Source organism: Notolepis coatsorum (genome assembly GCF_963971535.1).
Source record: "Notolepis coatsorum genome assembly, chromosome: 19".
Taxonomy (NCBI): Eukaryota; Metazoa; Chordata; class Actinopteri; order Aulopiformes; family Paralepididae; genus Notolepis; species Notolepis coatsorum.
Window position 1 is genome coordinate 32,829,256 of NC_140183.1, and position 13,640 is coordinate 32,842,895.

The window sequence follows — 13,640 nt, forward strand, 5'->3', positions numbered from 1 at the left end:
TATAATACAAATACATACGTAATATGTATAGTACATTAGATTAAAAAAAATAAGGGACTTAATTTACACAACATAATCATTATCAACATCATCTGCAGCACCCATCAGTGTCCCACCGGTATCAAATACAGCTGCATGAATGAATCCATCGCCATACATCTGGCAGTAAGGAAGGTTGAAGCTGCAGTTTTTGACTGCTAGTGTTAGTTAGTATCAGTGTTAGTATTAGTTAGTGTCAGTGTCAGTTAGGGATGCCCCGATCACGTTTCTTGCCACCGATACCGATCACCGATCGTCTATGAGTCATATCGGCCGATACACTGCCGATACCGATCGTATGGTTTTGTCAATATTCCAATGTACAGTTTTGCTTGTACAGTGTTCCCCCCCCCCCCCCAACCACCTCCAATGTACAGCCCCCCCCCCCCCCCCCGAACCCCACCCCACCTACCCAACCTCCTCCAATGTACAGTTTCTACGTCAAATGTATATACTCTCTCTTTTCTGGAGTATTTCTATTTTTTTTTTTTTTTTTTTAAACTTTTTCTCCCATTTTCTATATTTTTCTCCCATCCCAATTTCGTATCATCCAATTCAACCCTCCCCTGTCACGGACGCTGTTTCTTGCCTCCCACAAGCCGGCTGCAATGTGGACTAAGTCATACATAGCACAAGTCCCCTCCGGTACTTGAGGTAACAGCAGTCGCATCTTTTCACCTGCGCAGCTCGATCTCTCGGTGGCGAGGAGTAACGCGTGGGAGGCTCACGCTGCCCCCGACACTTCCTGATTCTACTGCGCAGGCGCACCAACCGACCTGTAGGAGTCGCTGTCCACAACGCCCGATCCCCACCCTTCAGTTTCCCTCCCCGTAATACGGCCAATGTGTATTACTGTGGACGACCAGCTAAACTGAAAGCAAATGTGGAGCGCTGGGCTCGAACTGACGAGCCCAGTGTCTCCAGCATTTCATGGCGAGTGCCTTGCCCACTACGCCACGTAGCCGCCCTTTTTCTGGACTCTTTTTGTATCACAAACGGTACTGTATTTGCAAATCTGGTATGTCATAAATGTATAGATGTAGCAGTACTGTCTATCTGTATGTCATGTATGTCATATATGTCCTGATGAATTGAAAATGGGGGACCCTGATGTAAACAAGACGAAAGGCTTTCTCTGGTCTGCATCCCCTTAACAATTGTGTGTATTGAGCTGTACTGTATTGTACCCATTCTGCAATCTGTTAATAAAGTTTTCAATCAATCACTCGTTCAAATAGAGAAGGCATGTGTCAATGGAGTGGAATGTTCTGAAGCCAGATTGGAATTCGTAGATTAGATAATTTTTTCCACAAGGTACTTTTCGACCTGTTCGTAGACAATTTTTTTCATGACTTTCGAGATGGAGGTAAGAATAGAAACAGGGCGGTAGTTGCCTGGGTCTAATTTGCTGCCCTTTTTGTGCAGGGGGGTCACTCTCGCAATTTTGAAGTCCTTGGGGACGTGTCTCTGTTTTATGGAGAGGTTTATTTATGTGTGTGATGTGATGACTGGGGTGATGGCGGCCAGTGGCCTTGTTAGGTTGGAGGGCGCTCAGTTTTTTGAGTACCTCATCTGTTGTTACAATTTCCAGTTTGAAGTCGTCTTTGCGGACCCCTAGGTTTTTGTAGTATGCTACTATGTGTTCTACCCCATAATGCCCTGAGTGGGAGGGTAGTTTATTAACCAGTGTTGTGGCTATGTTTGTAAAGAATATGTTTAGGTATTTGGCCACATCCAGTTTGTCTGTGATGAGCGTGTTTTCTGTCTTTATGTTTGTAAATCTGGTTTTTAGTTTTTTGCTGCAGCCTAGTTGGTTGTTGAGTAATTTCCAACGTTTGCAGGGTTTGTTTTTGTTTTCCTCAGTTTTGTCATTGATGAATAATTTTTTTGCGGTTTTGATCATGGTGTTTATGTCATTTCTTAGTCTGTTTCTTTGAATTTTTTGTTAAACCACGTGGGCTTGGAGTTCACTGTTTGAGCTTTTGGTAAGCTTTGTCTGACTCAGTTCAGAGCATTTTTTGTCTCTGGTTTTCATAGCGGTCAGTATTTCAGTGTGCATCCATGTCTCTGCGCGATTTTTAACCCTGGTGGTTCTTAGGGGTGCCATGCTGTTAAGTATTGTTGTGAATTTGGTTTTACATTTACATTTAGTCATTTAGCTGATGCTTTTATCCAAAGCGACTTACAAGTTCTGTACGACAAGCCATCAGGAAGGGCACAACTCTATCAGCTGAGTAACAATGTTCATCAAAGTGTTGAGTGCTACAGTGTAGGTTAGTTTATTAGGACAAGTGCATGACCGTACGGTTAGTTAGGGTTAGATTTCTTTTTACATTTTTTTTTAATTCAGATAATGGTTAAAGAAGTGCGTCTTTAGTCGACGGCGAAAGATTGGACGTGTTTCGGCTGTCCTAACTGGGGTGGGTAGTTAATTCCACCATTGTGGGGCAAGGACTGAGAATAGGCGACTTCTCTTTGATGACCCTCCCGGAGCTTGGATAGGAGTAGGTCTGAGGCGGCCAGAAGATGCAGAGCGTAGGGGTCTTGAGGGTGTGTAGTTAGAGACCATTGACCGGAGGTAGGCGGGAGCGGTTCCCTTTGCCGCACGGTATGCTAGGTTGAGGGCCTTGAAGCGGATTCGTGCAGCAATGGGGAGCCAGTGCAGGTCCCTAAGAAGTGGGGTGACATGGGCCGACTTCGGTAGGTTTGAGATCAGGCGGGCCGCTGCGTTCTGAATGAGTTGAAGAGGCTTAGTGGCAGTGGCCGGGAGGCCAGCGAGCAGTGCGTTGCAGTAGTCGAGGCAGGAGATGACTGTTGATTGGACGAGGAGTTGGGTGGCTTCTTTTGTCAGGAAGGGGCGGATCCTTCTGACGTTGCTCAGGAGGAATCGGCAGGTTCTGGTTGTCGCTGCGATGTGAGCAGAGAAGTTCAACTGGTCGTCGAGGACAACACCAAGGTTCTTGGCGGTCGGGGACGCGGTCACAGCTGCATTCTCGACTGTGATGGAAAGGTTGGTCAGGGGGGAGGATTTGGCCGGCAGGTGGAGCAATTCTGTTTAGCTTAGGTTCAGTTTGAGGTGGTTGGTCGTCATCCAGGCGGAGATGTCGGACAGACAGGCCGAGATCCGCTCAGAGACGTGGATATCTGAGGGAGGGAAGGAGAGGAAGAGTTGAGTATCGTCGGCATAACAATGGTAGGAGAAGCCATGAGAAGTGATAATGTTACCCAGTGATTTAGTGTAGAGGGAGAAGAGAAGGGGTCCTAAAACCAAGCCCTGGGGGACACCCGTCCGCAGGGGGCGGGTGGCCGACAGGGTCCCTCTCCATGACACTTGGTAGGAGCGGTCATTGAGGTATGATGACAGCCATGTCAGCGCAGAGCCAGCCACTCCCATTCCTGCGAGCGCCGCGAGGAGGATCTGGTGGTTGACTGTGTCGAAGGCTGCAGATAGATCTAGGAGAATCAGGACAGAGGAGAGGCCTTTCGCTTTTGCTAAGTGAAGTGCCTCTGTGACCGCAATGAGGGCTGTCTCTGTGGAGTGACCAGTCCTGAAGCCTGACTGATTAGGGTCTAGGAGGTCATTCTGTAAGAGATAAGCAGTAAGTTGGTTGGATACAGCACGTTCAAGTGTTTTAGAAAGGAAGGAGAGAAGAGAGACAGGACGGTAGTTGCCTACGGTAGTTGCCTATGACGGTAGGGTTCAGGGATGGTTTGTTGGGCGTGACTCTGGCTTGTTTTAGGGAGGTGGGGACCACCCCCGAGTTGAGTGAGGAATTGATGGTTGCAGTTAGGAATGGGAGGATGTCTGGTGCTATGGTCTGGAGGAGTGGGGAGGGTAGCCGGTCCAGCTGGCATGTAGTCGGACGGTTCGACGTTACCAGTGTCAGGGTCTCGGCTTCTGTAATGGGAGAGAAAGATGACAGAGTGAAGGATGAGGTTCTCGATTCAGCATTTGGAATGGGTGGGGGTTGGGAGAAGGAGCTGCAGATGTTCTCCACTTTCCTCCACTCCACTTTCGCAAAGTCTTCGGCAGAGAAAGATGAGGGAGGGGGGGTGGGGGGGGAGTGAGGAGGGAGGACATGGTAGCATGCAGTTTGTGAAGATTCTTGGCAGAGGCCTCGATCCTATGGTGAAAGAAAGAAGCTTTGGCATTAGTAATGGTTTTGGAGAATGTTAACAAGAGGTTGTGATATGTGTCGATGTCAGCAGTGAGGCGTGACTTTCCATACTTCCTTTCAGCTGCTCTCAGGACCTGTCTTTGTTCTCTCACTGGATCTGTCAGCCATGGACTGGGTGGGGAACGGCGGGCAGGTTTCTCAACGAGGGGACAGGGCTTGTCGAAGGAGGTTGCAAGGGCTGAGAGGAGGGTGGAGGTTGTCATCTCTGTGGAGAGAGCAGAGAAGGTGTCACTCAAAGGTAGAGCGGATAGTATGTCAGAGGAGAGGGTGGAGGGGGATAGGGAGGGCAGGTTGCGTCTGAGTGAGACGGTTTGAGTTGGGGTGAAGACCTTTCGGTTAAGCATGAGAGTTAGTGAGAAGGATATGAAGGAATGGTCAGATACATGTAGGGGAGTTACCGTGGTGTTAATGCTGGTGTTAATGCTGGAGTTACGGGAAAATATGAGATCCAAGGAGTTGCCTGCTTTGTGGGTGGGAGGCATGGCAGTGGGAGTCAGGTCAAATGATTGTAGGAGGGAGACTACTATGACTGACTGAGATGAGTCAGGCAGTTTTGAATCCAAGCCATGTTTCTTCAACCAGTGTACCACTGAGCTCATCTGACCAGTCCATGCTCTCCAGTTCTTGGTTAAAGGCCTCTCTAGAGTAGGTTTTGAGGTCCCTAGATGTGACTGTTTTGTGACAGCCGGCCTTTTGTTTTAGATTTGTGCGCGTACAGAAAATCATATAATGATCACTTAACCCGCAGTGTATCACCCCTTTGTTGGAGATCATGAACTTGTCAGAGGTCAGAATGAGGTCAATGGTGGTTTGTGTTGAATCACATACCCTTGTGGGTTGGGTGATTAGCTGGCTGAAACCGTGCAGATCACAAAACCTACTGAAGGCCTTGAAGACGGGTGCTGCTTTATGTAGCATATCCGTGTTCCAGTCCCCAATAAGAATCTTTTCTACACCCTCCACCCCAGCTAAACATAAACACCCATCAAGTGTGTCATAGAAGCCACTCTGTTCTGGTGGTCTATAGATTGTGCCTACTAGTACTGATTTCGCCCTTTCGAATAAGATTTCAATCCAAACAGTTTCAATTTCGTCATCATGGTTAAGGTCAGTACGGTTGATGAATTTGGTATCTTTGTGAATATACACACAGACACCACCTCCATACTGATTCCTATCCCTCCTGACTATTGAATAGTTTTCAATTTCAATCTCTGGATCCTGTACAGATGAATCTAGTTTAGTTTCTGTGAAACACAATATGTTTGCCTTACCGTTCATAAACAATTGTCTGATTTCAGCCAGTTTAGGTCTCAGGCTGTTAGTGTTAAGGTGGAATATGTGGAGTCCGTTTGTGTTCGTTATCTGGTTTATGTCGTCGAGTTCAAGGTGTTGATTGTCGGTGTTCCGTTCTGTGGTGTCTGGTTGACCGGGTGGCGGTAGGTGGGGAGGGGGGGATAGGGTCCTATGTCCATTGTTGTTAGCCACGTTAGCTTCCTGGGTCCTATTTCCATTGCTGTTAGCCACGTTAGCTCGCCGGCTAGCTCGCCGGCCATCGGGCGATGCCTTGCTGTTTGGGTCCCGCGATGTGCTGGGCGCCATGATTGTGAACCCTGGTTCATTCCTTCTCGCTGTGGCCTCTCGTGGGTTCTTTTGTAGAGGTGATAGTGGAGGAATGTTGCCATTGATTGTGTCATCAGCCGCCGCCGTCTGTGTAGGTAGCAGTTGTCCTGTTGTGCTAGCGATGCTAGCCGCCGCTTCCTGGGTCAACAGACCTAACTGTTGTCTCTGGTTCCATGTCATGACGGGCCCCGGGTTCTGGTGTATGTCACCCAACAGGAGCAAATATAATAGAATCATTGATTTTCTATCAAACTTGCCTGTCGGGGGTAACTTCTTGCGTTCCGGATTTCCTGTAAGTACTGTGTGAATAGCTGCGGTTCGGGGCAAGGCGTGCACTGCTGCAGAAGCAGCAGCTGTGTGTGTGCCTGTGAGAGAAGACAGTGAGTGAGAACTCCGCTGAGAATTGGATCATGTTTTTCGCGCGTATCATCGATCGGTTTTCACGATCTGCGAAAATAAAGCATTATCGGAATTCACCAATCTCATTTATACTGAATATCGGCCGATCGATTGGGGCATCCCTAGTGTCAGTGTTAGTATTAGTTAGTGTTAGTATTAGTCAGTGTTAGTATTAGTCAGTGTCAGTGTTAATGTCAGTGTTAGTGTTAGTGTTATTATTAGTTAGTGTTAGTATTAGTTAGTGACGTGTCAGTATCGGTGTCAGCGTTCTCGTTACATACGAAACAACAAAAACCTCATCAAAGGGGTCGGCAGCCGAGTGTGTAACAGTTCAGGGTCCCTGACGTGAAAGAGGTTGGGAACCATGTTCTATGTCTTCCAGCGTCTGATATCCTGCTGAACAAGAAGGAGCGCAGGAGGAACAGCCTGAACAGGAACTTCGTGGGCGACTACATCGGCACCGACAACCACCCAGAGATCCGCCAGTTTGTTGGCCGCCGTGAGAGGATCGACTTCGCTGATGTAGTAATCAAATACGACCGGCGGTTTAGGGTGAGGGAATTAAATTATTATCCTTATTCAGGACAAGGACACATACAAGGAATCTGGCTTGGTGCTTGGGCACACCAAGAAGACAAAAACTAGCAGGAAGAGGAAGAAAACCAATCCATCTTGGGATTCAGGTGAAATGTCTTCTCACTCTTCTCACAACAATAAAGTTATGTTCTGTTCTATCCCTATAGTCTGTGAAGCGTGACCTCATCCTGACCTCCAAGTTCCTGTACCTGATTGGTCGAGAGAAGGTGAAGCAGGGCCCAGACAAGGGCCAGATCACAGAGGTGCTGAAGAGGCAGATCGAGGTGGAAAAGATCCAGTCCGTCTCTCTCAGGTACTGGGAAAAGATTCAGTCCGTCTCTCTCAGGTACTGGGAAAAGAGCCAGTCCATCTCTCAGGTACTGGGAAAAGATCCAGTCCATCTCTTTCAGGTACTGGGAAAAGATCCAGTCCATCTCTCAGGTACTGGGAAAAGATCCAGTCCATCTCTCTCAGGTACTGGGAAAAGATCCAGTCCGTCTCTCTCAGGTACTGGGAAAAGATCCAGTCCGTCTCTCAGGTACTGGGAAAAGATCCCGTCCGTCTCTCTCAGGTACTGGGAAAAGATCCAGTCCGTCTCTCTCAGGTACTGGGAAAAGATCCAGTCTGTCTCTCTCAGGAATTGGGAAAATATCCCGTCCAGCTCTCTCAGGTACTGGGAAAAGATCCAGTTTGTCTCTCTCAGGTACTTGGAAAAGATCCCGTCCGTCTCTCTCAGGTACTGGGAAAGACCTGGGATACCGTCCTGCTCTGGAGCTTTTTGGGGGTTGACATCTCACGTCGGTGATATCCAGGGTGGTGTTTGAGCTGAGCTGGTTTCCACGAGCCCCATTCAAAAGCCCCAACGTAGAACTTAAAAATACATACGTGTCAATCTGAAAGCCAGGTTATTTTTCTTCATTCCTGAAAAGTCAACTCTTTCAGGATTTTTCACCTGACATCAGCGATAAGTGTGTATAAGTACTGTATATACAAGGCCTAATGTAGCTAATACCACTTTTCATCGAAAAAACAATGCTGATTTATTTTTGACAATCTCACAGACTCACACATATCCCAAGGCTCTAAACTGTTTTTCACACATTCATTTAGTTTGAGAGTTAATGAGTTTAAATATTTCCTCCAGTGATGTCAGGACACTGAATCCTTGTGTCGTGTTAATTACAGCTCAATGAAATGATGTAGATGAAAGAAACCAGTGATAAGGATTGTAACATGGATCACTATTTTTTCCATCTAGCTCATTTTATTGAAGTGCAGTTAATGCAACACAAGGATTCAGTGTCCTCCGATGACATCACCGGAGGACATATTCAAACTAATTTACTCTCAATAACTGTCAAACTAAATGAATGTGACTGGATGCGTGTGAGATTATGTGCAAAATAAATCAGCATTGTTTTTAGCTGAAGTGCCCCTTTAAACCACTTATGTTTTCTCTCTACCTCTTCATCACTCTCTCATCCTCCTGTCTCCCGGTCTCTCCTCGCTCCCCCAGCACGCTGCAGGACGACTTCTTCATCGTCCACGAGGAGCACTACGACAGCACCCTGCAGTGCATGTTCAAGACGGAGTTCCTCAGCCTGCTCTTCAAGCGCTACGAGGAGAAGACCCAGCGGAAGCTGCCGCTGAAGTTCAACAACATGTCAGTCTGTGTGTCATTATGAGGGGGGGGGGGTAATAACATCTGTCAGTTCAGTCACAGTCTGTGTGTCATTATTTGGGGGGAGGGTAATAACATCTGTCAGTTCAGTCACAGTCTGTGTGTCATTATGAGGGAGGGGGGGTAATAACATCTGTAAGTTTAGTCACAGTCTGTCATTATGAGGGAGGGGGTAATAACATCTGTCAGTTTAGTCACAGTCTGTGTCATTATGAGGGAGGGGGTAATAACATCTGTCAGTCACAGAGTCTGGGTGTCATTATGAGGGGGGGGGGTAATAACATCTGTCAGTTCATTCACAGTCTGTGTCATTGTGAGGGAGGGGGGGTAATAACATCTGTCAGTTCAGTCACAGTCTGTGTGTCATTATGAGGGAGGGGGGGTATAACATCTGTCAGTTCAGTCACAGTCTGTGTGTCATTATGAGGGAGGGGGGGTAATAACATCTGTAAGTTTAGTCACAGTCTGTGTCATTATGAGGGAGGGGGTAATAACATCTGTCAGTTTAGTCACAGTCTGTGTCATTATGAGGGAGGGGGTAATAACATCTGTCAGTTCAGTCACAGAGTCTGGGTGTCATTATGAGGGGGGGGGGGGGTAATAACATGGTCAGTTCAGTCACAGTCTGGGTGTCATTATGAGGGGGGGGGTAATAACATCTGTCAGTTCAGTTAGAGTCTGTCATTATGAGGGAGGGGGTAATAACATCACATATCATTACTCAATATGTACGATTTCATCATCGAGAATGATACCGTTGAGGTCAGTTATTCGCAGGGTCAGATCTTCATGGTTGATACAAATTATAATTTTATTTTGTATCAAATATATATATTTCTTTTAAATTTTATACACAAAACAAGACCTCACAATACCACAACAATAATAACAACAATAATGACATTAGAAATAATAAATACAGAACATAAAAACATAAAAAATCAACTTATACTATTACAGACACCACAAAAGACATTACCTCCCCCACTCCCACCCCAGGATCCCCGGACCCCCCAGGACCAACACCCCGACCCCGCTTGGCCACTAGATTGTGGCTTTAACTTTCTCGGCCGCTGAGACCCAAAGTTCAATGCCGGCCTGTCGAACCCCAATCACACGTGCAGTAGAGATTTCCATATAAATTACATCCAGCAGTGTCGGAGACCAATTAATCATTGTGTGTTTCTCAGGTGGTTTCCACCTGATAGCACTGGCTATCAGCTTCTTGGCTGCAGTAACGCCCGCCAGAATGATTCTTTTTTGTTGTATGGATGCCGGTAGTAGCGATATATCATTTAGGAGTAGTGTCGCTGCTTTCAATGGGATTGTCAAGTTACATATGTTTGAAAGTTTAGTTGTTAAGGATTTGCAAAAACAAGCTACTGGTGGGCAATCCCAAAACATGTGCATATAAGTGCCGGTGGTCCCCAGAGCGCACAGAGAGTCGGCCACCAGTCCCATAGAATACAGCTTCCTATGTGTGAGATATGTCCATGAATATAATTAAAATGTATTTGCTGGTGATTAGGGTTGCGGGAAGCTAATGTAACATTAGTCCAAAATATCATCCCAGTCAAACACGGCGTCTAATTCTGGGATGTCCCCTCACCAGACTGTATCCAATGATACGTTTTTATATGTGGATTTGATTAAGAGTGTATACAAATCTGAGACAAACCCTCTTGAGGTTGTTCTGTCCCTGATAAGCTTAATAAAAGGGTGTGGGTGTAGTGCTTGAGCCCACAGTACTCCATGCGCCTTAGGGAGATCATAAAATTATCTTAGGTCCTGAAACGCGCAAAGGCCGGTTTTATCATATATACTATTACTGTATGCCCCAGAGTATGAACTCCCCTTCTCTCCCATTGAGGAATACTAACAGGTTTGCGCCCAACAAGTAGTTGTTGGTTATGAAAAATTGGGGAGTCGAGGTGCCATGGCCATTTGACAGCACAAGACCTCTGTACATTACGCCATGTTTGAATCACATGGGATATGACCGGGCCATATTGTAATTGGCATTTTGATATAGGGGTATTGGAGTATACAACATTTTGTAATATTTGCGGTGATACTGCTGCTGCCTCTAAGGAACGCTACGATACAGCAATTTCAGGGTCAAACCAGCCTATCAGGGGTCTCAGCGAGAAGGACCATAATCGAGGATTGCCAAGCCCGAGAAGACTAAGGGGCCTATAGCAGCCACAGTCATTGTCCTTTTTGAGTAGTAAAGAAATTAAAGCCATATATCTCGAGAATCCACCCTGTTCAATGGCGTGTTCAATCATCTCAAGCAACAATGGGCCTAACTGGTCCCAGAATGCTAAGTATAATTCAGGTGGAATTCCGCATCTCAAAAATGGTCTCTCTGAGTTCTATAAGAGTGATTGGTTTATACAAATTAATTGTTAAAGCGTTTGAAAGTCGAAGAAATGGAGATAAGATGCATATAGTGCTATGGATAACATGTTTACATGGAGTAATCATATAAAGGTGCTATAGATAACATTCAGCCACTAGATGTCGCACTAGAGCACCAGCATGTAATTTATTCAATCAGGTGCATTCCACGTGGGGAAATGGGAAGTAGGGAGGGGATACATGCCTGCGAGATGTAAACAATATTCATTTTGAATCTCCAGTTTCTTGGAGAAAGCATCAAGGTTTTCAAATTGTGGATATCTCATGTTGTAACTACATTTTCCTCCTTAAAGCAGCAGACGACATCAGACATAACCTGTAAAACTGTCCATTCTTCTATCCTACCCCCCCTTCTCTCTCTTTCCCCCCTCTCCCTCTCCTCCCACCTGCCCCTCCAGGCTGGAGTTCAAAGTGAAGAAAGGGGGTTGGGGTCCGTTCAGCTCTGCCGGCTCTAGACAGATCCAGTTCCAGGCGGGCCAGGGGGATGAGGTGGTGCTGAAGCCCAGCAGCAAGGTCCTGGTGGTCAGCGTGGGACCCGGCCTCCCCAAGAACTCCAGTAGGCCACCCTGCTTACCTTCATTGGAAGCGGATATGGACCACTAGCCTAGCTGTTGGCCAAAACCACCTCTCCTGGAGTTTTAAGCTAGGCTAGTGGTCCGTATCCACTTCCATTTATTTGTGCTAAGCTAGGCTAGCTTGCAGCTGGATAGCTTTCTACTGAACGCTCAGAGAGGAAATTGCTAAATTAGATTAGTTAAATACAGGATTTACCTCATGGTATGTGAAACTAAAAGGTGACCAACTGTTCTATCTCTCGCTCACGCTCTTTCTCGCACTCTCTCTCTCTGTGTCTCTCTCTGTCTATCTGTGTCTCTCTGTGTCTCTCTCCTATGTGTGTCTCTCTCTCTCCCTATCTCTGTGTGTGGCTCTGTCTCTCTTTGTCTCACTCTGTCTATCTGTGTCTCTCTGTGTCTCTCTCCTATGTGTGTCTCTCTCTCTCCCTATCTCTGTGTGTGGCTCTGTCTCTCTTTGTCTCACTCTCTCCTCTGTCTCTCTGTGTGTGTCTCTGTGTCTTTCTGTATCTCCCTCTCCTGTGTCTCTGTCTCTCTCACTGTCTCTCTCACTGTCTCTCTCTCTTTCGGTCTCTCTCTCTCTTTATGTATGTCTGTCTGTCTGTCTGTCTGTCTGTCTGTCTGTCTGTCTGTCTGTCTGTCTGTCTGTCTGTCTCTCTATCCAGGGCCGACCCGCAGGGACAAGCGTAAGAGTCGCTACATGGGCAGTCAGGCGCCGGCCACTGGACAGTCCTCACGAGGTGAGAATCAATGTTTATTTGTGTTTTAGTCATACAGTCTTTAAAGTGGTTATTAGCTTCAATCACATGTTAGACACTGCATTCAGTTTAGCTTCAATATAACATGTTAGACACTGCATTCAGTTTAGACTCAATCACTTGTTAGTCATAGCATTCAGTTTAGTGTTTGTTAAAGGGGAGATATTATCTATCTTTTCAACAATATCTGTTATTTCCAAAGAAACTAGTCTACATCTGGACAATTTGAAAATGTACTTTTCTAGGCTGGAACAGTTTGAAAATGATGCATGTCCAACATGTTTTTGAAATAATATGGGGTTCATAATTTAAGGGAAAAATACAGTTTCCCTTAAATGAAAGGCTTTTCCTTCCTTCATGGCTGATATATATATATATAGAGATTATTCTGATGAACACTGCGTGCTGCTCTGTTCTGTCTGCTGCTCAGGCGTTAAAGGAATAGTTCAGCTTTTTTGAACCATAGCCTAATTTCTTACTTACCAAAGTCCTTTCTCAACACGATCCATGCTGTTGCTCATACTAGCTTCACATTGTTTGCCACTAACCAATACGTCATAGTCAATGAGATTGAGCTCCTTTCTGTACAAGCTGACTGAAGCTCACTGAAATCTACTCTGTGCACTTCAGAGTAAATTTATATCAGTACATCGGTTATCTGTCCAATATTGGCTATAAATAAATATTGTTATCTACCGATATTACATTTTTATATTGTTGTGCCAACATGGCCATCTTTTGCAGGCTTTAGTGGGCTCAATTCTAATTGTCTTAGTTATTATTAGATCATATAATTTATTATTTTTTTTATCCACCTGCTCTCTAAATATCGGATAAGCCATTGGAAAAACTCATATCGATCTACCACTAATTTAAATTCTCTTCTCCTCATCTTCTCTTCTCTCCTCTCCCCTCTTCTGTCATCTCCTCTCATCTCCCCTCTTCTGTCCTCTTCTCTCCTCTCCCCTTCTCTCATCTCCCCTCTTCTGTCCTCTTCTCTCCTCTCCCCTTCTCTCCTCTCCCCTCTTCTGTCCTCTCCTGTCCTCTCTTCTCCTCTGTCCTGTCCTCTCTTCTCTTCTCCTCTCCTCATCTCCCCTCTTCTGTCCTCTCCTCTTTTCTGTCCTCTCCTGTCCTCTCTTCTCCTCTCCCCTCTTCTGTCCTCTCCTGTCCTCTCTTCTCCTCTCCCCATCTCCCCTCTTCTCTTCTCTCCCCTCTTCTGTCCTCTCTTGTCCTCTCTTCTCCTCTCCTCGTCTTCTCTCCTCTCCCCTCTTCTGTCCTCTCCCCTCCCCTCTTCTGTCCTCTCCTCTCCCCTCTTCTGTCCTCTTCTCTTCTATTCTCTCCCATCTTCTGTCCTCTCCTCTTCTCTCCTATCCCCTCTTCTGTCCTCTCCTCT

At 46.2% G+C, this 13,640-nt stretch overlaps 1 protein-coding gene across 1 annotated transcript in view; it reads left to right on the forward strand.

Moving 5' to 3' along the window:
- Nucleotides 1-13,640, forward strand: part of myo1eb (myosin IEb) — a 98,827-nt gene that overhangs the window by 71,884 nt on the left and 13,303 nt on the right. Inside the window, exons 20-24 of the mRNA XM_084337010.1 lie at nt 6,622-6,791; nt 6,983-7,128; nt 8,332-8,478; nt 11,316-11,473; nt 12,155-12,229. Of these exons, the coding sequence (XP_084193136.1) occupies nt 6,622-6,791; nt 6,983-7,128; nt 8,332-8,478; nt 11,316-11,473; nt 12,155-12,229 (696 nt within the window). The remainder of the gene's footprint in view (nt 1-6,621; nt 6,792-6,982; nt 7,129-8,331; nt 8,479-11,315; nt 11,474-12,154; nt 12,230-13,640) is intronic.